This window comes from Cynoglossus semilaevis, chromosome 2 (genome assembly GCF_000523025.1).
Source record: "Cynoglossus semilaevis isolate Cse_v1.0 chromosome 2, Cse_v1.0, whole genome shotgun sequence".
In the NCBI taxonomy this organism is placed as follows: Eukaryota; Metazoa; Chordata; class Actinopteri; order Pleuronectiformes; family Cynoglossidae; genus Cynoglossus; species Cynoglossus semilaevis.
Genome location: NC_024308.1, coordinates 7,482,353 through 7,508,854, shown reverse-complemented (window position 1 = coordinate 7,508,854; position 26,502 = coordinate 7,482,353). Strand labels below are relative to the sequence as shown.

The window sequence follows — 26,502 nt, the reverse complement described above, 5'->3', positions numbered from 1 at the left end:
GTGAAGATCCAGTCTCTGTTTGAGAAAATAAAGCAGCCTAAAGCCTTAGCTTTAGCTCTTGGATGTAAATGATTCATTAATCGTGTTTGATTGTGCTGCCAGATCATGAATAATACATTTTAGAAAAGGGAGTTACGGTCTAACTTTAAACCTGTCTACAGCTGTGGACAGACCACCGTATAGTTTCCTGAATTATGATGTGTTAACCCATGCAGAAGAATAGTCTTTATTTTAAAAAATAAATATTTGAGTAAAACAAGTTAGTGAACAAAGTTCAGTGATTCTAATGATTCAGCTATTCCTTTGTAAAGGTCATATCAACTGATTTTCATTTTAATCTTGAATTTTAATTTTAGCTTGAATAAATAGCAGCTGCTGTTTTTGTAATCCCACTACTGTCCAGCAGGGGACGCGCTTTCTTTTCTATGTTCTGAAAAGACTGAACTCCGGAATTCTTTTTGTACTGCCGTTGTTATGCCTTTTAACTATGTACCATTAACAATCCGTCTTCATTTGATTGATGTAAATAGTTTTAAAGAAACACTGACAGACATTAGTGCCGGGGTCGGGGAGGAAGCATTATCTGTAAGACAGCTGGGCAGAAACAAATATAAACAACACAGAGGAAATAAGTCTTCTTCAGTCCTCAACAAAATCCTACATCTGAGTCACTTTGGACAAAATTGCAACAGTTGTTCCTTAAATGAGCCAAGAATCGGTGACAGAAATCTTAATCGATACTCTGTCCATTCCAGAGGAGTGAAGGAAGAAAGTGTGAAACAGTCATTTCTCTGTTTGACAGAAAAGAAAAATGAATAAGATCTATGCTATTAAACAATAGGGGAAAGAAAGAGCCACTCCGTGGAGCTTTGTGAACCATGACAGTACAATGAATATGTGATAACAGCAGCAGTCAGGCTTAACACTTGTAGCTTAAGGAAAAGGGGGAAATTCCACCTTTGTGAAAACTCATAGAGAAATGGGTGATAAAGCACAATAACGGCAAAGATTCCCAAGTAAAATTGAGTGTGACCTGCATGTTAATAAGCCGCTGCGTGGCCGACATTTTAATCATGAATGGGAGCTGCCCAGTGTATAATTACTGTCACTTTAACATAAGAGTGATATGGAAAATGGTGTGGGGTCTGTACTATAATTATGCCGTCTTCTCACTTCTTCCCAGACTTGCCCTGCCTACGTCAATCATTTTGCAGTTTTTAGTGTTTTTAAAATTGACAGACATTGTGACTTTTTGCTGTGATGATGTTTTGTTTGTTTGTTTGTTGTGTCTAGAACGTGGACATCCACAGACCTATACAGCCGCAGGGTCACAATCTCCCACGTGAACCTCTGAGCCCGGCATCCCCTCCTCTGATCAGTGACCCAGGAAATGACCCACAGCCTGCTCCGTCTGACCCAACATCATTCCCTGCTGTTCAGCCGGCACCTTTTGACCCCACACCCACTGACCCCGCTCCCTTTAACCCCTCTTACCCAATCACATCGTCCTCCAGCGAGTCCTCTGAAAGGTTGGGCTACAAACGGCAGCCTCCGTCGGTTGCTGGGGTATTTGATTCATCCTCTGAGGAGGTCGGGGGCCCGGTGGCTCGGCGTCCGCCCTTTAACTTCCGCTACCAGAGACGTGACCGCAGGAAACGGCAGGCCTTGATGGAGACTCCGGCTACTCACAGCCCAGCATTCCTGTCTGATTTCCCCAGTAGCCTGTCTCCTTTCCGATCCTGTCCCGGTCCTGCTCGATACACCACCGTTTAACTAAGGAAAACCATTTGTTCTACTTTAATTTTTCCACAGAGACGGTGAAGCTGGAAATGGCTCTGCTCCCTGTCACTGGAGGCTTCTATTAATTTGTGCTAATGAGAAAAATACTATCTAGTTTCCTTGGCCCTGGAATGACCCCGCTGCAAGTGCTCATAAAGCAACCACAGCTTAATCCTATTCATTTGAAGATGGTGGTAAATTATAGATGATCATAAATATATTCTGGTGTTATTATCTGTTTGTGAGGCTTATACTTAACCTAATAACTTCAACAATATTCTTACTCTTGTGGAAGGAAAATAGTTAGGATTTGAAATAGTTTTGTTGGAAGAAATGATGAGCTAATTAAAAGTCAGCTCTTTATATTCTAATCAAATATTTAACTTACTGATTTGTTCACATGTAAATTCCATAAATGTAGCTTTTTAACATCTGTTGTGATTTATATTTTATATAAATTGAATATAATTGGCGTCTGGAGTTTTATTTTGTATGAAATATGGTTGTTATGGTTGGTAGTAGAGAGACAACGGTGATAGAGTCAATGAGGAAATGAACATGAATCTTGTCAGGAATTTTTCTTTGAGACATTTTGGCAAAAGTTAAATTCAAGATTTACAGAATAACAAAATCCCTTTGGTGATTCCCAGTGATGCAATGCAGTATCTTCCAGCACTGCAACTGGAGTGATAGATAGAGAGAGGGAGGGGGTGTGAGGGGGAATGAGGATGTAAAAATCATCATCTATCACTTTCGTGACTGATTCGTCACCCTGGAAGACCCCGCACCCCCACTACCCGTCCTCCCACAAAGAAAACCTCTTGTCTGACTCCCACAGAATCCACTCCTCTTGAAAAAAAAACCCTACTTAAAAACGACTCACCAAACAAGAACAGTGAAGAACACAGCTTTACAGAGGCTTTACATCAGGAGAGGAAACATGCACGATGGAGCTAATCCACTGATGAAGATGCAGCAGCCTGTCCTCGTTTCAGGGCTTCAGAACAGATGGTATTCAAGATGAATGTAAATTACTCATCTAAGCTGCCAAATCACAGTTATCACCCAGGTTGGCCTTCTTACTCAAAGTTAAAGAAGTATTTTGAGGCAGATTGGAATAAAATTATATGCATTTAATAAGTTTTTTTTTCCCCTTTATTCACATTGTAATAAATCGTTTCCTCCTTTTAGGTGACTTCTTTAACATGTCTTTCCTACAAACAAGACAGTTTTAATACCTAATTACACCGTACTGGTAAAAAAAAACACATTACCTGTGTTACTTTCAACATATTAATAAGTTAAAAAAAATCCTGAAAATATATGACAAAAACAGGGCGATATATATTTGGTTTATGAGCCATAAAGTATGACAAAAAAAAATTCTAGAATTGATTGGTTACAACATCATTGGCAGCAGGGGGCGATATAAACCGTTAAAGTCACTGATATTTAAGACTAAACTGTTTCAAACACATTTCGTTTTTCACCACTTGCTGCCGGCATATGATGTAATCTAAAAATGCAAACGTTACGCAAACGTCCATTTAAATTGCAGTTACAGTGAGTCCTCACTGATTCAGTGAGGCTCGACATATATTTCCGACGTCACATGAACGCAGCAGAAGTTGAGTTTTAATTGGAGTCAGATTTTTCAGGGAGAGGAGTGGCGTTTTTTTCTCCTCCCGGGGCAATGGAGTCATCCTTCACCACAGCGACGAGGAACTAGTCATTGTACTGCAAAGTTTTCGGAGAGGAGTGTGTTTCTGGATGGTTTGACCTTTAAAACGTTTTTCTTTTCAAAGTAAAGCCATGACCGTGGTGTATTCACGTACTTCACTTTAAGGTAGGTGAAATAATTAACCGTAATGTTTTGCCTTCCATCCGGGTACTTTGGCTTTTGCTGTTACCTCTCACTGGAGTTGTTTTACATACTTTAGGAGTGGAAAAACGACAATACTTTCAGCTACTACGTCTGTTTAATTTTAAAGTAAACTCCCATATAAATACTTAAACGTGTCAATGTGTACTTCGCCAGCCGTGTCAGCCAGACAGCAAACATGTGACGACACGCTACTTTTAAACTGACTCACTATGTAGCATTTTCCAGCACATGATTACTTAATCACTCATCAGCACCGAGGCTGTGTCATCGTCAAAGCTGCAAACAGCTGAGCCGAGGTAGAAACACGACCACAGCGAGTCCCCGGTTGTTGTTTTTTTTTAATTCGCGGAACCCAGGAGTGATTACAAGAGTCCTTTGCTTTAACACTGCTTTAGTTTTAGTTTCATCGGTGCAACAACCAGGCACATTTACAACGTCTCTTTAAATAGAAACACACTAAAAAAAAAACAAAAAAAAAAACAGTTGATTTCAAGGAAAACAGGTGACCGGGACACAGGGAATTCCAATGCTTTTCTGGAGTTTGTTGTTTTTCCCACTATGTGCTGCCATTTGTTTTTCTCAACTCTGCACAAATGTGCCTTAAAAGAATGTTTCTAAAGTCGTGGGTCGTGACCCAAAAGTTTGATCATTGGTAATTGTGAGGACAGTTGAAACAACACACTCTTAAAATCTAAGGCACATTAGAAGCGTTGTTATAAAATTTATTAAATCCTAAAAAAAGTTATCCTTTTTTTTTTTCAAAAATTCAGAGTGGATCGAAATATTTGTCCTATTCGTAAGATTTGTATTACTAAAAATGTATTTGGTTTCAGGTTATGGATGAAAAAGGGTAAAATAATTGAGTCCTGGGAGAAAATCTCTGTTTTATTATGTCTAGATTACGCCTACGATCCTGTGATCTTCATAAAACACCCTGTAACAAGAACATGTTGCTTTAAACAACCTGATTGAACTGATAGAATTCCCATGTGGTTAGCAGGCTCTCCTTGTTATGGTTATCTCATGTTTACACAGTTGGAGATTAGGATGATTTGACACTTGTTGTAACAGTTGCTTTACCCTGTGAGATGTTACTGGGTTGTCTTTGGCCTCGTGACGGACTGGCAAAGTGTCAACCCATGTCTTCTTGCATTTGCTTCAGCTAGCACACGTCCATCACTGGGCTAGCCTTCCTTATAGGTGGTACCTTCTCTATTTCTTAAGTGCTATTAAAGTTTTAATGTTAAAAACAGAATTGTATGAAATTCCCCAACTCTTTTGGGTACTTCCAAAATTACCACCCCACATCCCATCTGTGGCTCTAACCAGACTTTATTTCTGAGCTGCTCAGATGACCTAACAAGTCTTGCAGGGCACCAACTGAAAGAAAAACCACCCGTGTCCTTCTTTGTGAAAGCTGCTCTTTTTGAGTAGAGATCTTTTTGTGGAGTAAATTGACTAATTAAATACTCTTTTCCCACGCAGGGTTTAGGGTGAGGTCTCTAATGATGTTTTTTTTCTTCAAAGGAAAGACGGTTGTCACTTCATATATGGGATCTGTTGGGTAGATTCATATTGAAGTACTTATGGTTAAAAATGCCACATCAAAAACATTTTTTATCATGTCACTATATGACAAAGTAACACAGAGCAGAGCGCTCCGACAGTGCTGTTTTTTTATTGGTCCACAGGGACATTTATATCCTGAGGTTCTGCCCGAGCTTCCTCTTTTTTACTAGTGCAAAATAAATTGGGTCGCATTAAAGTTCTACAGTAATAGAACAGTGATAATAAAAGTGCAACATATACTTCATGACTGCACAGAAATGTTAGTGTTGCAGGAAAAACAAAGCTTCCTTCATACTTAGACCTTTTGGTACTGTATGTGGGCATGTGCACACTCCTGTGGTTTAGACCCAGAAAATTTATGAATAACATGTAATTACTTAAACTGTCTTTACAAAATCTGTCCATGCTGTTCCTCCCAGTGATTAAAAATGTCTAGACTGGGAGTTTTTTTTTACAACTGATAGATCATATATAAAACATCTGAATCACAAGTGTGTAACCTTTGGCTCTGGTATTTATCATATTCTCCATTTCTTTGTTATATATGTTTGATATTTTGTTTGTGATGTTCGTCAAATTACGTTACCGTTACCCTTGGGCCACCATCACTGCTACTTAGTCTCGTCCAATCTTTACTCCCAGCGTCATGGTGACGTCTCAGTGGTTTCAATGAACTCATAGATTAGTATGGTAATAAAAAGACATCAGTCCTTTGACATCCCCACAGTCCACAGCCTCAGAATGCATTAGTCAACCATCTGAGCTAATCCGACATCATCTTTTCCTCAAAGGCAGATGAGCATTTATTACTTTTGGTCTGTGTTTGCTTGTGACGATATCCTTTTTCCTTTTTGAGTCAATTGTCTTAATGGAGTTTAACCATGCAGCTTAAACAGTGTAAGAAATGGATGCAGTCATGTGAAAACGAAGGAACTCTGAGTGAATTTAAATCAGCAAAATATAAATTCATAATGGGTATCGTATTGTGTATTTAGAATAAAATAGGAGAAAAAGCACAGCGCCATATGGTAACCGTGACTCGACACCAATGCAATTGACAATTAGACTGCCCTATAAGAGCCGGGTCACTGGTTATGTGTCAAACATCTGGTTGAAAAACCATTGTGGCGTCTTAATGATACAACTTTGGAACTTAATTTTCTTTAACTTTCACTACATCCAATTCATTTACAGTACTTCCATACCTCTGAGGTTTGAAGTTTATGTTTGGACACAGTTCCTCAGTTGTTTTCAGACAGAGCTATTCTCTTGGGGTTTATTTTTAGAAGCTTTAGTTTATATTTAAACACCATTAACAGGATAAATCAGGATTTGTTCCATTAGTCGGATCCTAGTATTTATGTGTTTTGTAATTAAGTCAATGGTTCTGTAACCATCATATGGTTATTTTCGTCAAAAGTATGGATGCTCAACAAGCCAAATTAATCTGTGGTGTGGTTTATTTTTGTTTTTACAATCAATATAACATCACGATCATTTTATAAAAATGTTTCTTGTAAAAAACATTAACCCCCTCCTTAAACCACATGTTGTTTGTTGTGGTGGGTTTATAAGGAAACACTTGAGACATACGGCAAGTGTCATCGTTTACTCTTGTTTCACGGCTCGAGTTACAACACGATGTATACAGAGAAAGAGAGAGTGTTGCGGCTCTATTCTCAAATTCAGTTTCATTGAACCCGTTGCATAACTACATGTCCGTCTTTAGGAGAACTTCTTTTTCAAAAGTCGTCTTCTTGATGTTTCCTCCCTTGGAATTTGTTTGTTGACCAGCATCCACGTGTTTGTCCACACTGTTGGTCTGAATGTAATGTCCAGCAGGTTTTTTTTGCTGTGTGCACAGGACAGGGAGCAACTACTTCATGTCCGACAGAGGTAGGATTTATAGTACTGGCAACATGCAGTTTTAGTTATCAGTTGTTTATGACTGTGACTGTGAATAAGTAAATAATGACATCAAGCCATAATTAACTCAATAAAAATCAATTTTCAATACATGTCACTTAGTCAATGCACATATTTGCTAATAAATGAAAAACAAAATAATAGCTAATTTATATAATTTATAAGCTGGTGTTTTGCTATTGACAACATCAGCAGCTGATTAATAACAGTAACAGTATAAATAGCACATTGACAATGTCTTTTTCTGTGGGCAGCAACGTGACACCTCATTGGCCAGCACATGAGTAACTATGTGAGTAGACCACAGGAGGTCCACGCTAACCTCAGTGTAAATATTTCATTGCATGAGTAATATTTATTGTGAGCCTGAATAAACGCCTGACAGTTTGGCTTTCACGTCCTTCAACAATGAGGATTTAATTTTGGTTGAATTGTTGACACAATTCTGTCAGTTTTCTGTTTGTTTTTTTTTAGTAGAAAGATGTAAAGTGCAGGGAAAGAACGGCCACAATACAAACTAGTTGTAATCTAAGGAATTACAAACAAGCCCCGTCATGTCCGTGTTTACCACTGGCATTTTTCCCACAGATGAATTACAGTGCATTTAGAAAGCAGTAACGAACTTGCCTGCAGGTTACTGCCAGAATCAGATACACAGATACCTGCCGGTCCGGTCTTGAGCTCCGACAGTGCCATCTGTTTCACATACTGGATAACATGGTGCCCCACACGAAGGGTTTTATGGCTGAGGTAAATCTAAGGTGGTAACCCAAAAGAACAATGCTGTAACTGAGTGGGCATAAAATAGTAATAGAAAACAAAAGGAAGTTTGAGTCTGCTCAGATGTTTAGTTTCTTTTCACTTGGCATGTTGCAGATGATCTGGTTCTTGGTACTGTAAGTGGAACTGGCACATGTACTAGTCTGAAGCCAACTTTGTTTCCTGCCCATAACGGCGAATTTACCTCTTAGTTAATTCACACAAGTGGATTTCTCATGGCAGGGCTGTGATAAGCTTTGGTAAAAGGATTGTGCCTTGATGTGAACGATATCTGATAGACGGAGAGCCGAGTATCCAGGATTTGCATGTGTGTGTTGGCAGGAAAACGACAGTTGCAGTCGTTATTGAGACTTAATTATTGCTGCACGCAGCACAAACAGTACAGATAATTTACCAGGCTACGACCTCCCTTCCAGATGACAGTGTTAATGTGTAATTGGTCAAATTACGAAAATGCAACAGTAATGTACTATTTAGTTCAAATATTTCTCAGCTTTTGATGATTTTCTACTCTGTTTGTAGTCTTCATATTTGTGATCATTTCATGGATTGGTGAGCAAACTGTCTTAGAGGTCATAGAAGCCACTTAAGGACGCTATAATAAGCACTGAGGTCTGCTCTAATTGGAAGTGACACACGGTGTCAGGTGGCTGGAGGATTGAGGCTGCCATTGGCTGAGTAGTGGAGAAATACGAGGTTCTGCCAAACAATGGGACTTAGCTCCTCGCTCAGTCTGCTCCTTTGGGCACAGGAGCAACTGTGTGTTTATCTGTCCTCTATCTTTAACAAACAGACTTTCTTTACAATCCTGGACCCCGGAGGTCAATGTGAGCACTGAGTGGATTAGGTCCTCCGCTTGTTGCTAACACAACTTAGCTGAACAGCGGGCAACAGGCACCGGATGGGAGCTGGGTTTTTTCCTTTCCTTTCATGAGTCTACAGCACATTATGTTTTGGCACAAAAGGAAACAGGCGCTAAAGAATGTTGTGGTGAAATGGTGTGACTTACAAGATAAAGAAGTTTGAAATGTCCGCTGTGTCGGGCTTTCTTATGTGCATGAGGATGGGGAAAGAAAGCAGGTATGTAAGGTTGGCAGACCAGTTGATTTTAATGACAGAAAATTGCCTATATTCTGCTTGTTAGCATTAGGTTGCTTTCAGTTATCTTTCAAAATGTGTGTATTATGTCTTCCTAATTTACACGTGCTCACATGTATTGATCTCTTTGTAGTTGTGTCTGGTGGCTAACATAACCACAACCATGCTGCCATGCTATGATAGCTTGTCACTTTGTTTTTAAGTTTGGAGAATTTTAGTTCCATTCATTGTAGACTGGTTTGAAACAAGGCTCCATTAGAAGCCATAACAATGAATAAAGAATCCCAAAACAGAACTGTAGGAAAGTGTTACTGTGAAAATATAGTGAAATGCCAACCTTTGCGGCTATTTAAAAATGCATACTGAAGACAGATTGTGTCCACACATGCTCAAGAATGTGTCCCCAAGGGCCCTCAAGCCACCCTTTGAACGTGCTCCCAGTGATAAGATTTAGTCATGCGTTAATGTATCCCTGATGTTAAAAGCATGAACCACCTAGAACACAGATTTACTGAACAGTAACTATGAGAGGTAAGGTTTCACCTCAGAATGGTCCTAGTGTACAGCCAATCAGAGACAGCTATGAGAGAGGTTTTCTGAATTCTTACCTCAGGCTTCATCATCATGCCTCTTGGAGAAGCTAGGTGAGCTGTAGCTCTTGTTGTCTTTCACAGTTCTGTTGTAATGAATCATGTGCATCCATGCAGGACCAGATTTGTTTTATAACATATTGATGTCGTACCAGGATGATTCCACTGGTATGTCTTCATCACCGCCGTCTGACTCTGTCACAAAGAGATGATCTTATTTCTTCAAAAGGGTGTGAATCATAAAATAGTTGTCTGTCATGTGTTACATCAGAGTTAATTGTAAGACAGTGCTCTTGAGTCATGATCTATGGTATGTCTGGGTTTTTTTATTATTTATTGGACATTAAAACCAACCATTACAGATTTTACCTTTGGGACAAAAGTTTTTTTTTTCCTCCGGACTGGTTGTGAAGCATCACCTAAAGAGCACTTTTTCGCTCTGCACAGTTTGATTTATATTTTCTTTTCATGATCAATGCTGCTTAACCAAGGCTGATCATCGTTTTGAAGACCAATCGATATTTTTAATGAATGTATACAATAATTATGATGAATTTGGCAATGGAGATGCTGATGTCTGGAGGACAAAGGGAGCTGCATAGAACCCAACCCTACAGATGCTGACACAGGTGGGAGTAGAATACTGTAGAATGCTCCAGTGTATTCAGAGCTGGGATTCTTGTGAGGGCGGAGGAACTTTGGGGGGGGAAAAAGCATATTCTTAAAATGATCCTCTGTTCTTTGGATATGGAACAGTGGAAGTTCAATGGAAGACTTTCATATCAGAAACTGTAGTTACATTTTACTGTTAGATTTTACTGTTAGATCTTACTGTCATTTCTGAACACACTTCCTGTAGGATGGAGTCATCATGTCTGGACCTAGCTCTTGAAGGTGAGCGGCTCTGTAAAATCGGTGACTATCGAGTCGGCGTCTCTTTTTTTGAGTCAGCCATCCAAGTGGGAACCGAAGATCTTCAGATACTCAGCGCCATCTACAGCCAGCTGGGAAATGCCTACTTTCACCTGCAGGAGTACCACAAAGCCCTGGAGTACCATCGACATGACCTGACACTTACGAGGTAAATCATTTCCTTTCACTCCTCCTTGAGCTTAATCCAATGTTAATTGTTGTGTATGTGAGTAATTTAGGATTAAACTCAGTATTCTGAATGAACGCTAAAACATTTTTTAATCACACGCACATTTCCCCCTTAGTTAACATTGCATAACTGGACACCACTAAATTACTGCTTGCTACCCTCCGGTGTTTTCTCTGCTAACACAGTACAGTAATTGACTAATATCTTTCTCTAATTATTTTCCAATGTTTCCCTCTTCCTTAAAATCACAGAACAATTGGAGATGAAGTTGGCGAGGCCAAAGCCAGTGGTAACCTTGGGAACACTTTAAAGCTGTTAGGGCGATACGATGAAGCAGTGGTTTGTTGCCAGAGACATTTGGAAATCACCAGAGCCATATACGATAAGGTGGGTCATATTTCAGTGATACTGCAGACAGGAAGCAATTGATTCTCACTGTTCTGTAAGTGAAAAGTCGAATCAGCGACTCCAGGGACCATTGACTTTGATGGCAATAAATGGATCTAAATTTGCTTTTAAGTCATAGCTCATAACCTGCAGTGCAGCCACACAGGAGTTTAGGTATGCATGATAAAACGCCGCTCTCTGGCGTACCAGCAGCGTCTAGAATATTTTGCCAGCCGCCATGCAAACAAGCAGGTGTGGTGTCAGTGTATTTTAAGTATGTAATTACAGCAGTGGTCACAGTGGTTTCCATCTGTGAAACTCTGCTGTGCGTGCTGTAGGTTGGGCAGGCTCGAGCACTGTATAATTTCGGGAACGTTTACCACGCCAAGGGGAAGAGCATCTGCTGGACTGGAGCAGATCCAGGAGTGTTTCCAGAGGAGGCCAGGATAGCTCTGAAGAAGGCTGCACAGTACTACGAGTGAGTCCAGAACTTTGTTTACCTTTATATTGGCTTTTTTTGCAGCTTTGATAAGGGTTGGCCCTAAAATGGTGCCTACGTTTTTTGAAGAGAGAATGGTACTAAGTACTAAGCAGATTGATGCAACCGGTGCCATTTTCCAATTGGCCAACTGTCCAGCTTTCGTCAGACTCACCAGTTTAGGTTTGTGTACGTCCTGGACTTGTGGGTACGGTGTGATGTAAGAATTCCAAAAGTTCAGCACATTTCAGAAATACTACTTTCCTACTCCGGACTGACCTGACTGGAACATTTAACCCCACATTAAAGTCTTAGTGGCTGCAATTGGTTATTTGTCATCACATAATCAGGACTTAAATTTGTAAAATGTCAACATTTTGGCATATTCTAATATGAGAGAAGATTTAAACCCCTGTCTCTGTTATTTCATTGGCAGTGGATATGGATGATGCAGATCATTTATAGTGGCTGAACAGATATATATGCTGCTTTTCAGACACCACAGTTTCTCAACAAGTAAGGGTCAGAAGTCTTTGACTTGCTTGGATGTAGCAAAAAATAATCTGCTTATGACAAGTTCAAGTTTTAGATTTGAAGTATTTCCGGCTGGAGAGACTCCAGTTTGGGATGAAGAGGCAGGAAAAAAAGTTCTGATTTGTTGAGTTGAACATCTAACTGCCTTCTGTGAAAATGTGGATTTCTCACTGCAAATTGTATTTAGGGAATTGATCTCTGTTTGTTTGTCATCAGAGCAAACTTGTGCCTAGTGAAGGATTTGGGGGATTGTGCAGCCCAGGGCCGAACCTATGGGAACCTGGGTAATACCTACTACCTTCTGGGGGATTTTGAAAATGCAGTGGTTGCACATGAAAAGGTAAGCTGTCCACTTTACAGACAAATCTGCAAAGTATTTAGTTGAAGTTACATAAGAACGAGAGTGGTGATTTCCAAACTTAACATTTAAATATTTACTACAGATCGCAACTGTTTTGGGTTTGCAGCTAATAAAAGTTTGGCATAGAACTGGATATCTTTATGCAGAGTTTGCTTTATTTTTATGCAGAGGAAGTTTAATTCTGTGGCGGTTGCAAAACCAGCCCGCAGCACCAGCACTGGAGTCCTTATATTAAAAACAAACTCTCTTTTATGTTTGGCAGCGGCTACTTATCGCTAAAGAGTTTGGGGATAAGTCGGCAGAGAGGAGGGCCCACTGTAACCTCGGCAATGCGCACATATTCCTCGGCCAGTACGATGTGGCAGCTGGTCATTACAAGTAAGTTTTGTTTTTATTATTGTCAGCTAATAACAACCTAAGGTCACCAGGCAACTTGTCACGTTGATACAGTGAGTTTAAAGTTAGATTCTAAACTATTTTCTTTTGTCCCACGCATATACATTTGCACACATGTATAGATGTGGAGCAGCAGTGACTGATTAGCTTCACAGAGATAACATTCCACTGCACCCACCCTACACATTCTTTGACCTCCCTCCTCCTCTCCTCTCCTCTCCCCTGCCCTCAGGAGAACTCTGCAGCTGGCCAGACTTCTGAAAGACCGAGCAGTGGAGGCCCAGGCCTGTTACAGTCTGGGCAACACCTACACACTACTGCAGGACTATGAGAGAGCCATTGATTATCACCTCAAACATCTGGTCATTGCACAGGACCTGAATGATAGGTAACAACAGCAGAGGCCATTTTGTACAACCCAGTCCCTGAACTGGTCTAAAATCATGCTAGTATTTTTCTCACATCCTCCAAAAAAATAATGTTGTTATGTAATTATTAAGTAATGTTAGAAAAGTGTCTTTAAAGGACTTTTTATGTATCAAACTACAAAAAGACAATAGAGGAGTAATAACACAATTGTGATTGTGAAACATGACAGTTTTACAATGTGACGGTTTTTCCTCCTGACTGTTGCCCAACCCTGCCTGAAGTTGCTCAGCCTGTTTGTCTGTCTGTGTGCTGGTGTTTGTGTCACTGCAGAGTGGGTGAAGGAAGAGCTTACTGGAGTCTAGGAAATGCCCACACCGCCCTAGGGAATCATCAGCAGGCCATGTATTTTGCTGAGAAACATCTGGAAATCGCCAAAGAGGTGTGTGCTGAACGTCTCACCTCCTCCCTTAGAGGCCGAATGCGAGCTGCCGTTAGTCTGCGGCTCCATCTACTGGCTATATCACGAACAGCATGGAGTATAGTTATAGTTAAGACTGTGGATATGCTAAATGGAACATGGCCCCAGGCTTTAGTTAATGACTGCACATATTTGTTTTTCCAAACTCTAAAGACAGGAGACAAAAGCGGAGAAGAAACAGCCAGAATGAACCTGTCAGACCTCCGGCTGGTCGTAGGGTTGAAGTCTAATTCCAACATCAATCCCAACGTTTTCTGCAACATTAATAGCAATAGTTCTGTCTTGCCAGTAAGCTACCAGGGTTACATCAACCTCCCAGGTAAAAGGGACTTGTTTAAATGTGTATCTGTATTCACCTGTATTAATTCTGTGCATTTAAAAAAGTAAAAATCATGTTCCTTCTTTATTCTAGTGGGGATGACTCCGCTGAGGACAAGATGCAGCCCAGAAAACCTGAGACTGAGTCCAAGTCCTGAGCACAACCAAAGCGAAGATTCACAGACACATCCAGTACGTACAGTGTGACGAGAGCTGTGTTTATATTAACAGCTGTTTGCCTAAACTGAGGTTCAAACATGAGTACATATTTGCACAGGTGTATTAAAATAACTCCTTGTCCCTTTTGAGATCTCGAACAAAGATTTATTTCACTTGCCATCAGTCATTTATCTTCGTTTGGCAGGAAGATTCTCCGCCTAGCTCTTCGAAGCACAACACAATCAAGGCCTCCACGAAGCTCTTCCTCTTCCATCGACTGATGAGCAAGAAGCAGAAGAAGTCACCTTGTAAAGAGCAGCATGAAAACTGCAGTGATCACACGGCCTCAGATCAGGACTCACCTGTGTCCCAAAAGGTGTTTTTAAACATTCTGATCTCACTGGTTACCCACAAGCACCACACTGGCTGTTGCCTCAAATGAAATATGAATGTGATGACTCAGCATTTGACCAAACAGTGTAGGGACACTGGGACGAAATAATGTGCAGCACCAAGGCTTATTGGACTGTATGCATGAGGAAAAACAGGCTTCTGATGTTGAAGTATTTGACTTTGTATATTATATTATATTTTGACTTTTAATATTTGAGAATGTTTAAATAATCTGAATATTCAATATATTAGGTACAGCTTGCTCAAACTGGTTTTTACTCCTTTAGTCTCTATCTTGTTGATTCCAAAACATTTTTGTTTTCTCTTTTTTTGTTTTGTTTTAACTCTACAGCCCGGAACACACGACACCATCGGAGAAGACAACTTTTTCGACCTCCTCTCTCGTTTCCAGGGCAACAGAATGGACGACCAAAGGTGCTCCCTACTGGATGGTCAGAACCATCTCCCTACCCATCCCCCCTCCTCCTCCACCCCGCCTGTAGCTGAAAGAAAATGTGAGTCAGTCTCTTGTGTTTCCGTCTGTGTCAGAAGTGTCCTGGTCCATTTTCATGTAGCTGTCCATGTCCAAGAAGCTTTTTTCCTGTAGAACCTGTGCTTGTTTTATTTTATTATTTTTTTAAAGTTACTTCTTCTAGCCTTGGAAGTTTTTCCTTCAAGCTTTGTGGTTTCATCCTCCATTGAGCACTTACTTGTATTATATTTTGTTTTTTGTCCACTGGGAAATTGTGTCATTAGTGTTCTTTTTCTGTCGACCATAAATCCAGTCAGTGTGTGTGTTCTCCATGAAGGACAAAACCAACCACGTGGATGTTTGATGCCCAGAAAGTAGATATTTGGCAGAAGATTGCTCTATGTATCATTTAACAAAACAAATAATAAGTACATTTTATTTATATGGCACCTTTCAAAAACCTGACAATGTCATTCCTTTGTTCAGTTTGTCCTGTTGTTTATCTCATCAAACACCTATGAGCTTGTCCTGCTGTCACCCTCACCCGTCTATCAGCCACAAATCACTCACAGGTAATAAATATTGTATTTCCAGCTTTTTCAGCATGCGAGCCACCCTCACAGGATCCTGGTCATTTCCTGGAGCTGCTGGCCAGCTCCCAGTCTCGTCGCCTGGACGACCAGCGAGTCAGCCTGAGCCATTTTCCTGGCTTACGTTTCAGCACCTCCAACCTGCCTCGTACACCCTCCACCTCCAGCGCAGATCAAGTCCCCACACAAGGTTTCACATTAATGAGGTTTCATCTACTTCCACTGTCACTGCTTACATTATGACTCATGCCTTTTTTTTTCTTCCCAGTGCCCGTCAGCAGCACAGATGCCCCACACAAACCCTCCCTGCACAGCCAGCTGGAGGCCAGTACTGAGCAGCCTGAGGGAGATGAAGTCTTCTTTGATATGTTGGTTAAATGCCAGGTGAGGAGTTCTTTTAAATACAGTACTGTTCCTCAGCTTAGGTTATAAGAGGTTTTGCCTAACAATATATGGTCCGGGTTTATGCACCTGAGTTACTTAGGTGTGCTGTTGCCCTATGTTAGTGCATAGTGGATAACGCAAATTCTTCAGCTAAAGACTAGGATACAAGTTACCCAGTTTTTAAGACAGAAAAAAAAATTAAGGAGTAGTGACAAACTTGGCTGCAGTTTGATTGTCAGTTACCAACTTAACTAATTATTTTTTTCTCACATTCAAACAGGGGTCAAGACTGAATGACCAGAGGTGTCCTGCTCCTACTTCTACACACAGAGGACCAACTGTTCCTGATGAGGATTTCTTCAGTCTCATCTTGCGTTCCCAGTCTAACAGGATGGAGGAGCAGCGTGTCCAGCCGCCACCTGGTGTTGACCAGACCAAACTAGACTGAGTGTGTGAGTTTTATTAGCGTACTAATGAAGTGACCTTTTTTTAAAGACTAAGGAAGAAGCCACAAAAAAAAAAACCCTGCCCTGTGCTTTTCTGGTCGATATGACTTGAGGAAATGTTGGTCTACATTGTTGGGAAAAAAACTAAAATCAGAGACCTCGGTATTGGACATCTGTCTGTTCTGGAGGCTTGCATCAAGTCGCTCTTAAAAACTGGATTTGGATTACATATCTACTACTTTTGTAAAAACAAAAAGGAAGCCAAACTGTATAAATTGTAACCATGGACTGGTCTCGGAGGTTCTCCAGAGAAGCTATGAGGACAGTGTGAGGCCTGTTCCACCGTTATTATACATGGGACGTCTGGGTTTTGGATGGAAGCCTTGCACAACTCAGAGGTTCAAATCTGGTACGTTACAGTGACAGTCAGAGCTTACCTCTGGATGTTGATTTTAGAAAACATTCAGGGTGCACTGCCATGAAGTAATATGGGATTTTTTGTTATTTGTAATAAGATTTTACAGGTAAATAATTTAGTGAGGTAAAATAAAAATACATGTTCCTTTAGCCTTGATGTTTGCCACCTTCTCCTGACAATGGAGAAATAAAATCTAACAACTTGTATCACAACTTGTTTATTAGAATCTCTGTTTTTTTTTTAGTTACATTGAAATCAACATTCTTGATTTCAATTTTTGTCATGTTTCGGAAAATTTACAGGTTTATTTACACCAGCCTCGAAGTGAACAACAATATGCAGATACTGTACATGTTAAAGTGTCCTCATGTGACGTAGCTTAAGACCCTCAGGTCATTCTCTCCTGATACTGCCGACACCTAAGAGGAAGAAAACACTGTAACTGAGACAGTGTATGTTGTGAATAGTAAGAATTAAAATGCTTAACTTTGACTTAACTACCTGTTGAAGCAGAAGTCCAAGATGCAGTCGTTGCTTTGGTTGAGTCTGTACACACCAGAGTTTGGCAAATCTCTACACTCCGACAGGAATTTCTCCAGGTCTGATGTTGGTGTTCCACTCTGCTGCTGCTCCTAAATTATTCCAGACAAAAAAACGTAAGGAAACTTAAACATAAGGGTTGTCAAACCACTCGTATTTTATTCTGATTACTCACAGGGTAGTTGGATGATTTGCTAACTATATAAGTTATTACCTTGATGGTGTAGTAGGTGTCAGTGATGATTGTGATGAAAAGGCTCAAGATCATGTAGACGAAGAGTGAAACAAAAGTGTAGAGGTAAATCCTGCTGTAAACCCACACCAAGGTGCTCTTATGCTTCATGTTCATGAAGGCGGAAAACATGTCGTCACCGTTGATGAGAGAGAACAGACACTCGGACACTGTGTTCAAGGTCCGGAACTACAGAGACACAAAAGAAAGACACAAAGGAAGGCCTTGTGTTTTAAGTAGGCTGGTTCATATTCAGCTGGCTAATAGAAAGCTAAAAAAAGAAGGTCTGTAACCTTTTTGTCAATAATATAAATGTTTCTTGCCTTCTCATTGTACGGCCCAAGAACAACCCAGCCACAGAAGCAGTAACTCAGGTAGATGATTCCAGCGCAGCAGATGAAACGGATAACATTTGGGAACGCTGCCCTAAGTGTCAGGATGAGGATCTGAAAATAGTCCATGAACACATGGTAATGGTCTGTCTGTGTGAGTGTGTGTGTGAGAGAGAGAGGGATCCTCACATAAAGAACAGATTGGAAATTGAAATGTGCCTATTTTCCTGTCTTAGAGTATAATCCAAATGATTGCGTCCATATGCTGCATTAATTTAACAGACATGTTCGATGATAGACAAACTGAATACTTACAGCGAAAATATATTATTTTATGTCCTTTTTGCTAATGCTGCTGTGCTCACATTATACTTCCTGAAGTATCCCATGTAGCGGATCACCCCCATCCAGACGAACATGGTGCCTGTGCCGAGGAAGATGCTGCATCCTTCATAATTCGTCAGGACCTGCAGGTAAAAGTGGATTAAAAGCAAAGTGGATGTAAAGATTACCTTGAGCAACAGTTAAAATCAAAATCAAACAAAGAAAAACAGTAGTTCCTGTTCTGTTGAATGACTGACGTCTTTGTACCTTAGTCTGAATCTCTATCTTCAGAATGGAGCCGATGATGGTCATCAAGTCACTGACGATGATCAGAATATACCAACCGTTCACAAACTCCAACTTGTCAGACAGTGGGACTTTTTCATTGCAGTGTTTACTGCAGTACTGAGAGTATTTCTGTTAAAGGAGAAGGAGATAGTCTAGAAAAGTGTGGAAATAATCCATATTTACATCCACTTTTCTCCTCACATCACTCCGACAATTATTCCTTTGATTAAAAATGTAACGTCTGACTGAAAACAATATGGAAAATAATAGGACTAAAATTATTTCAAAATGTAATTAGTCACACTGTAGCTGTGGATTAGTTAGAATTATTAATGATTTATTAAGATTAAGATTCACCATTCCTAGTGTATAAAACATGGATGGACTGTGTGTGTCATTCTTACCATGACCTAAAATGTATCAGAAAAAAATGTAATGATTAATTTAAAAAATAACTTTAATTCAGACATTCCGATAGCCTTAAAAAAAAAAAAAATCACTCACTAGCTGAAGCCGAATCCCACTGATGACTGAACGTGTGCAGAGAGTGAAGGAGGTGATGCATGTCAAAATGATGATGCAGTCAAAGGCCATGGTCAGATAAATGTTTGTTGCAGCTGAGAGACAAAAATTGACGTGACCAGAAAGGAACTCAGACAGAATCCAGGACAAAACAACAACAAAACAAAGACTCGAGGTAAACTTACTAACACCAGTCACCTTCCAGTCCCTGCATTCATTAATGTCCACATCGTTTTCCAGGTTGATCTTAATCCTACCGCTGTGAACTTGGTTATCAAAAGTAATCTGTGAACATGACAGCCAGTATGGTAAAAATGTCAACACTGATATTGTAAAACGTTCAAACATTTGCCAGTCGCTTAAGTCAATAAACATTGTCAATATTACTGCAGTACTCATGCCCTCAGGGCCTAAAACGTCCAATTCTGTTTTGTTTTTTTAAACATTTCGTAACAGGTTGCTGAAAATAGTGTTATTAATAATTAAGTGTCACTGAAACACAAAGGAAACTTATTTATATAAGTAAAAATATTTGGCAACTCACAACAACAGTGAAGTCGTAGCAGTCTGGAAGCTCCCGATATTTTACTGTCTGCAAATTTATGGCCTTGAGAACAAATGTCACTGTGATAGAGATCAACCTGAAAGACAAAGACATGGGATACAAACACTAATGTTGGTTTTCATCAGATTAAAAACTAAAAACAGAAAAACAAACAAAACACTTTCACTTTAATAAAGTCACTAACATGTACAAACCTTTTGAAATACACTTCAAATGGTGGCTCTACATCCTGCAAAGACAACGGTTGTGTTGGATAGAATTTCAGACAATCTGTTTCACAGAGGAGACAATGACAAAAGACTTTCAATATTTTCACGCAAATACGCAACAATCCTAAACATGTTTCCATGTAAGAGTGTATTCCAGTCTATAAATGATCATGCATACCTATTTGTACTTGGGAGTCGATTTCAAAGGTCTCATTTCCGGGGAAGATGGTAGCATTCCTGTAATACTCCTGACACAGTGATAGTGGGGTGTATGCGTTACCGTTTATTTCATACTCATGATTCCCCACAGTAATGTTATACAGACGTCCGAACTGGTAACAAACAATGGAAGGTTAAGTTATTGTTCAGGCATGACTAATGTGTAAAACCTATGTAAATTATACAGCTTGTCAAAAAGTTCTAAAAGAGATTTTAAAATTTTAAAAGCTGTCCAATTTGAAAATGAAAAAGTGTATTAGGTAAAGCCAAGTCTCTCAGGTTGTCTCTAAGGTTTCATCAGTATAGATCTGTCAAGTTTCAACCTGTGTTGAGCTTGAAAAGCTGTTGAAATCAACTCGTAAACCAGGGAAAATCCGTTAGGATAAATGTCATTAAAAATTATTTTTAATGCATTTATCTATAAGGGGAAAATTACTTGCATTGCATAACCATTAGTTCTAATCTCCACCACTTGTTGCTCTAAAACACAGTTCACATTATTTGCACACTGTGGGGAAACTTTCAACGGAGCCTCTTAAGTTTAAACTACCATCTTAATGTACTCGTTTTCTAATATTCAAAAATGAACAATGGTAAAATAATCACAAACATCTAAAACTTGAAACCTGTGAACATTTGCCCAGGATTAGGTTTAACTTCTAACTGATTTTTCTCTTCCCCAAAACTGAAAGAACACTGGCAGATATGACACCTGCATGGTCACTTTTAATAACTTTCAAATGACAAGACCAGAGTCCAAGCTCTAACTTTTTATAGGTGATTTCTTTTAGTGTTATAAAAGTTCAACCACTGCAATGCAAAACATCCCGTCAGTTATTTTGAATAATCACAATAAGTATGGAATGCTACCGTTGCTCTACCTGATAAATGATGAACTCAATGTGCTTATAGACATCGTCCTGTCTGTAGATGGCGTAAGTGTCTGTGTCTTCGTCAAAGTCCTTTAAGAAAATTTGCTTGAATGTGATGAGATTTTCTTCTCTGAATTGGACAACCATCTGGTTACTGAGTCCAAAATAAACCAACTGTCATAAAATGAGACATGTGTTACCAAACTAAAGATGAAAAAAACAAAAGAACACCACACCTGCCCAGATCATGTGTAAAAATGTACAACCTGGATAGTAATAATGGCAATTTTCACAATCTGCAGCATAAGTTTCCAAGGTTTTCGTCCACGGGCGTGATACTTCTCACAGGGGTTCATGAAGTAAAACTTGACTTTCCTTCTGAGAGTCTCCACCTCGTCCAGTTCCTGCACACACTCGTGTTGTTGTTCTGCCCAGGAAGCCGGGGCATCTGCTTCACAACCATCGTACGAGTCACTGAACTCCTCCATGTCTGAAATACTATTTAAAAATGTGACAGTAATTTAACGTCACGTGGGTGAAGAGAAATAAACCTGTTTGGTATCTGTTCATACACTGATTCATTCTGTACTGTGTCACGAGCCTGGGTAACTATACAGTAGTTGTGGGTGTTTAAATAGTGACTACCAGGAGCTACTGCAGATTAAGAGAGACATGAGTCTTACTTTGTCACTAACGAATACAAACAGAAAAAAATACATTTAATAATGATTTCTTCACAGTCTGCACAGCAAACTGTTTGCCTTACCTAATCCTGCCTGCTGCCTACAATAACGTTCCAAAAACATCCACAATTAGTTTCCTGTTTGTTTGTTTTAGTGTGTTTGTGTCCCATGCTAATACAAGTTAAATAATTTAATTAGTTAAATAAACACATGTAATCGACTGAACCGTTTACTTCCTAAGTGTTGCAAGTTATTTGAAAGTTGAGGAAATCCTGGTCTATTTTATTTTCTCAGGTGAGTAACACGTGACATATAAGAGCCTTGCCTTGTGAGTAATGAAGGGTTCAATTGTTAACAAATAGTTAAAAAAATATTGCAAGTGGCAGCATTAAATCAAACCGTACTCTATTTACATCTATGCAGTTTGTTCCTCTATATTAATGTTCTTGAAAGGATACGTTGATTTAATGATTTTTTTTCCTGCTCCACGACAACCAGCTTTACCAGAATATGGTAAAATGATATTTTCCTTGATTTATTGGTTGCGATATTGGAACTTTGTCAGAATTGCTGTCCTGGATGAAACGTATATTTTAAGTTAATTTATTTTCAAACAAGTTCATGAGTCTTTAAACCGGTGGCTGAGGGGACTAGGAGGCTAAATAAAAATCAGCTTTACCTGAACATTGTTGAACGACACACAGCAGCTCACATTCTGCAGTCAAAGCTGGCATAGTAAACTATTTATTTTTAGTAATTCGCCGAGTTGTTAGTGTTAACAGCATTTCTGCTGATAACACTTGGAGGATGTGGGATCTGTTAACACGGGAATAGCTTTGAGCAGAAAGCGAGTTCAGCATATATTCGAACTAGCAGCCTTCTTACCTAATGTGAATCAGCAGTGTAATCAACCTGTAATTAAATCCACCTGCTGTTCGAGTCCAAACGCCTTGGTTTCCGTTTTGTATAGAAGAACTTTTTTTAGGTCTAATGTCGTCTAGGTGAAAAAAGAAAAAACTTAAGTCGTTAAAGTCAGCAGCTGACTTCCTACACGTTAGTTACACTTTAATAATCTGGTCAATAAACACCTAACAGTCAGTACGACTCTCAGGTAACTTAGTACAACACTCTGACGTCAGATCGTATCTAGAATCTTATTGGCCGTGGCAACTGTCACTCAAGCGTTAGGTCGTATCCCCTGACAACCAAACAAGAGTGTTCTGCAGAACTCCAGATAAAGTTTCAGCCAACGGTAATTGCTAATTTTCATTTACTTGGAATATTTTACTTTTGAACGGTAACATGCGTTAGTTTACAATTTTGTAAACTAACTAAAAGGTTGCATTAAAATGTTTGGCGCGGCAGAGTTAGTTTGTCGGTGTTTATGTCACCAGTTAGCTAGCCTAAAAGACATTAGTTTATGACTTATATTTAGTGATTTTCTAAAAACAAACAAACAAACAAAAAACTACATAAAATTATTTCACTTTTGATGAGGCCCTTGTGATAAAACGATGAAATTGTTAACTTGAAAATCATTGTTATTTACTTGTATTGGTATACAAGTACAGAAATGTATAAAAACGTCAAGCTATTCTCTAATTGACCACAAGATGGCACTACACGTACATGTAATAACACTATTGCAAAGAAGCGCATCATACAGTATGCAAATGTAGCTTCTTGATTTCCTTTTTTATTGCCTGTTGTTTTCAGAGACCCCGTCATCAGTTAATTCGTCCAAAGAACAAAAATGCCAGCGAGAAGTACAGCAAGCAGCGCGGGTAATAAGAGCAGAGGTGAGTGTCTGATCTCCTGCACCTCTGACACTCTGTGCTTAAACCTGATGACTTTTGTTTTTTAAATCAGTAAATATGTGTTGCATCTTAATTAAGCAATAAAAAACATGTTAGAATAAATATTTAATTGCTCTAAAGCGTGCTTAATTTCAGAGTCTTACCTTCATTAATTTGAAAGTGTACGTGAAGTACTTTGCCCTCTAGCGCCACCCCGCGATCCTGCGAAGGAAGAAGCGTTATATGATGGATGGATAGATGGATCTATTACATTTATTACATTTTCAACTGTTTAAAAAGTAGTGACATAAGCACAAACAGGAAATTCTCGCAGCCTCTTCTGAGGTGTCGGAAAACCCATGTGCATTATTCTGTTGTGCTGCTGAGTGTACTGTTGCACAGCCTCTGGGTGTGCGGCTCAGCTGTGGGGCTGATTGTCAAGGTTTGGTTTACGTTCAGAAAAGTTTCCCTGCAAACATGCTTTTGGTTAAAGACCAAAGTGTATCTTTTCACTGAGGATTAGGTCATGGTTGCTGGAGGACGTTGAACGTCACGGTCATAACCTTTTGTTACATTGAGTTTAAATGCTCACTGGACACTGTATTTCAAATACAAATTCTTATGTTTCTAACCCAACTTTAAACCAGAATGTTTATCACAATCTTTGACAAGAACATGGTGACTCAGACACAGATTTATTTTGCTCATTAACAGATATGTCCTTTCAGTGATGATATACAGTAAATGATTCTCTGCAGTGCACAGATCACAGTGCTGTAGAATTCATATCCAGACAATTTAAAAATAACTCTGAGCTCAAACCTAAAAATGTTCACTTCCATTCTACACTGCCGTGGAATTTTGCACATCACGGACTCCTTCCTTGGCTTCCGAGCAAGTATTTCCCAGGAATACAAAATGCCATTTTGACACATAGCTCTGTGAAATGAGGGGTGTGATTTTCCACTACAATGATTTGGTGTGAGGCCCGATATGGTTTGAGTGGAGTAGGTTGACACACCCAGCTGGGAAGTGGTTACTCCAGGCTGTACTTGAGCATTCCCAGCGTCCCCTCAGTAACCTTGTGGAGAGACTTTGAAGAGCGGGATCGCAGGCAGGATGAAAACTATCATTACACAGAGCTCTGTTTACTACAGCCTGCCCCGGTCTGAGCCCTGGACTCAGATAGGGGGAGGAGTATGGATGGATGGTTGACGAAAGAAAAAAAACATAAGGAACCTTTAGTGCGTATCATTATTAACGACAAGCCTCAATCAGGAGTCAAATATTTTCAATTTGATTTGATATTTTCTTTATTCTCCATGCCAGCCGAGTCCTATGTTCTACATCCAACTTCTGGATGGTTCACCAGATGTCGTTCATATTAATAATCTCTTCAGTTGTTCTTGGATCGCTCTCACTTTCTTTGCTCCTGCTGTCCAATCAGGAGCCACATTTGTGAGACGCTGTCACTTTTTCTGAGGATATGTTTAGTTCATTTCCATCACTGTGCGTTGAATGGGATTCACGCATTTCCATTGTGCTGCTGGGCAAGAGGAGTTGTCAGTGAGGATACTGTACACTACTACAGTCCATGGACCGGGGGTTTAGAAACTCTGGTCTACATAATTTTTAAAAAAATAGTGAAACTGCTTCTTGTTTCAAGGGATCTTTAAATTGTTTTTCTGGATTATACTCCACCCCCCAAAGTTTAGGATTAGTGTAAAGATTAATTTTGCAGGATTATCTTTCTTCTCTGGCTGAATTATCATGTGTCCAAGCTGCAGCCAGTTAAACAATATTTTGAAGTAATCCAAAAACTCTTAGCTTATCACCACCTAATGTCTGTGTCTGTATGTCAAAGCCTTTTTATGCCTTCTCTATATATCACTATAACATGTCAACCTCTCCACCCCATTATCTCTGTGGTAACCTCATTTAACCAATTCCTGCAAATGTGATTTAAATCTCATCTGCGGTGCATTAGTAAAGCCTGAAATATGTACAGCCTGCAGTAAAAGAGCACACAATGACGTAAATAGTTAATTATATTCACGTCAAATACTGTCAGATCTTATTGTATGTACTCGATATAATATTATCTTGACGTGTAATTTACGAAAGATAGATTGACTTTAATAAGGACCCGTTTCCTTGGGGCTTCATTTTTTCTGTTGTTCACATTATTGATTTATTAATGGGCCGATAGCTGTGACAGCAGCTTTGTGATGTATTGATCATTGTCTCATATCTATACATCACTGAAAACACATTTTGTTAATCTAATCTAATGCATTTTACCTACAGAATTAACCGATAATGTGAGTGCTCTGGAGGTACCACGACCCCCGTCTTTACCATTGATTTTATTTATTCATTCATTTATTTTTTACCTATTTTACCCAGATTACCCCAAGGACATTTCCCCACTGGTGCTGACATCGGCGACCCAGGAGCTCTTTGGTTGCTGCGCTGACCGAGACGTCACAAGGGAGAGTCCGCACAAGCTGCTGAAAAAAGAAGACATCATACAGGACATTAAGAGAAGAGCTGCAGTGTCCGATTTCAGCCCTGTGAAGCAGATAGTGCTGGTGAGACTGAGCCATTGTTATGGAGATGACTCTGTCAATACCCACCAAGAGACTGATGATACACAGACCCCAAGTCATGGGCTGTGGGAACAGACCAGGCAGTTTCACCTACTTTCTCCTCTCTGTCTGATTCTACTTTAAACACGTACAGTGACAACTTTACATAACTCTACCAGGACCAAGAAGAACACACATAAAAACTAATTTGTTTATGTTTATGTTGTGGTTGAAAGAAATTAAATTAAAAAAAATTGTTCATTGTTTTTGAAAACTAGAAACATTTTTACATCTTTACATAGTTTTTGTCATTTCTGTTGTTGACAGGAGTATCCGGATGAGGAACTGTTGTTGGTGTTTGACAGAGACTTCACTTATGGTCAGAGTTTTTACCTCGTTATTACACCGGAAGCAAAGGAG

General features: G+C 39.6%; 4 protein-coding genes across 6 annotated transcripts in view; 3 read left to right on the top strand and 1 right to left on the bottom strand.

Moving 5' to 3' along the window:
- Positions 1–2,252, top strand: part of LOC103396217 (alpha-2-HS-glycoprotein) — a 7,556-nt gene extending 5,304 nt beyond the window's left edge. The window contains exon 7 of the mRNA XM_008334228.3: positions 1,294–2,252. Within this exon, the coding sequence (XP_008332450.1) occupies positions 1,294–1,773 (480 nt within the window). The 3' untranslated portion in view covers positions 1,774–2,252. The remainder of the gene's footprint in view (positions 1–1,293) is intronic.
- A 938-nt stretch (positions 2,253–3,190) lies between these two features.
- On the top strand, positions 3,191–17,124 carry LOC103396208 (G-protein-signaling modulator 2-like). The gene is made up of 15 exons (XM_008334217.2): positions 3,191–3,625; positions 10,487–10,708; positions 10,981–11,116; positions 11,455–11,594; positions 12,345–12,468; positions 12,752–12,867; positions 13,118–13,273; positions 13,585–13,693; positions 13,886–14,051; positions 14,145–14,242; positions 14,415–14,585; positions 14,955–15,117; positions 15,669–15,854; positions 15,933–16,048; positions 16,329–17,124. The coding sequence occupies exons 2-15, from the start codon at positions 10,488–10,490 to the stop codon at positions 16,494–16,496; spliced, it is 2,070 nt and encodes a 689-aa protein (XP_008332439.1). The 5' UTR covers positions 3,191–3,625; position 10,487; the 3' UTR covers positions 16,497–17,124.
- A 66-nt stretch (positions 17,125–17,190) lies between these two features.
- On the bottom strand, positions 17,191–22,715 carry mcoln3b (mucolipin TRP cation channel 3b). Of its 3 annotated transcripts, none has more exons than XM_017031294.2 (14): positions 22,584–22,715; positions 21,282–21,513; positions 21,025–21,189; positions 20,103–20,256; positions 19,910–19,985; positions 19,695–19,791; positions 19,336–19,435; positions 19,133–19,245; positions 18,608–18,757; positions 18,382–18,483; positions 18,008–18,130; positions 17,667–17,873; positions 17,414–17,544; positions 17,191–17,331 (listed from the first exon to the last, which is right to left on the bottom strand). In XM_017031294.2, the coding sequence occupies exons 2-14, from the start codon at positions 21,501–21,503 to the stop codon at positions 17,301–17,303; spliced, it is 1,671 nt and encodes a 556-aa protein (XP_016886783.1). In that variant the 5' UTR covers positions 21,504–21,513; positions 22,584–22,715; the 3' UTR covers positions 17,191–17,300. The 3 variants fall into 3 exon arrangements, with proteins under 3 accessions (XP_016886783.1, XP_008332427.1, XP_016886784.1); XM_008334205.3 differs by having other exon boundaries at positions 22,378–22,590; XM_017031295.2 differs by having other exon boundaries at positions 20,103–20,172; positions 22,378–22,590.
- A 117-nt stretch (positions 22,716–22,832) lies between these two features.
- Positions 22,833–26,502, top strand: part of dnai3 (dynein axonemal intermediate chain 3) — a 17,594-nt gene continuing 13,924 nt past the window's right edge. Inside the window, exons 1-4 of the mRNA XM_025054070.1 lie at positions 22,833–22,950; positions 23,415–23,497; positions 25,901–26,085; positions 26,410–26,502. The exon at positions 26,410–26,502 is cut by the window's right edge and continues 1 nt beyond it. Coding sequence (XP_024909838.1) covers positions 23,452–23,497; positions 25,901–26,085; positions 26,410–26,502 — 324 coding nt within the window. The 5' untranslated portion in view covers positions 22,833–22,950; positions 23,415–23,451. The remainder of the gene's footprint in view (positions 22,951–23,414; positions 23,498–25,900; positions 26,086–26,409) is intronic.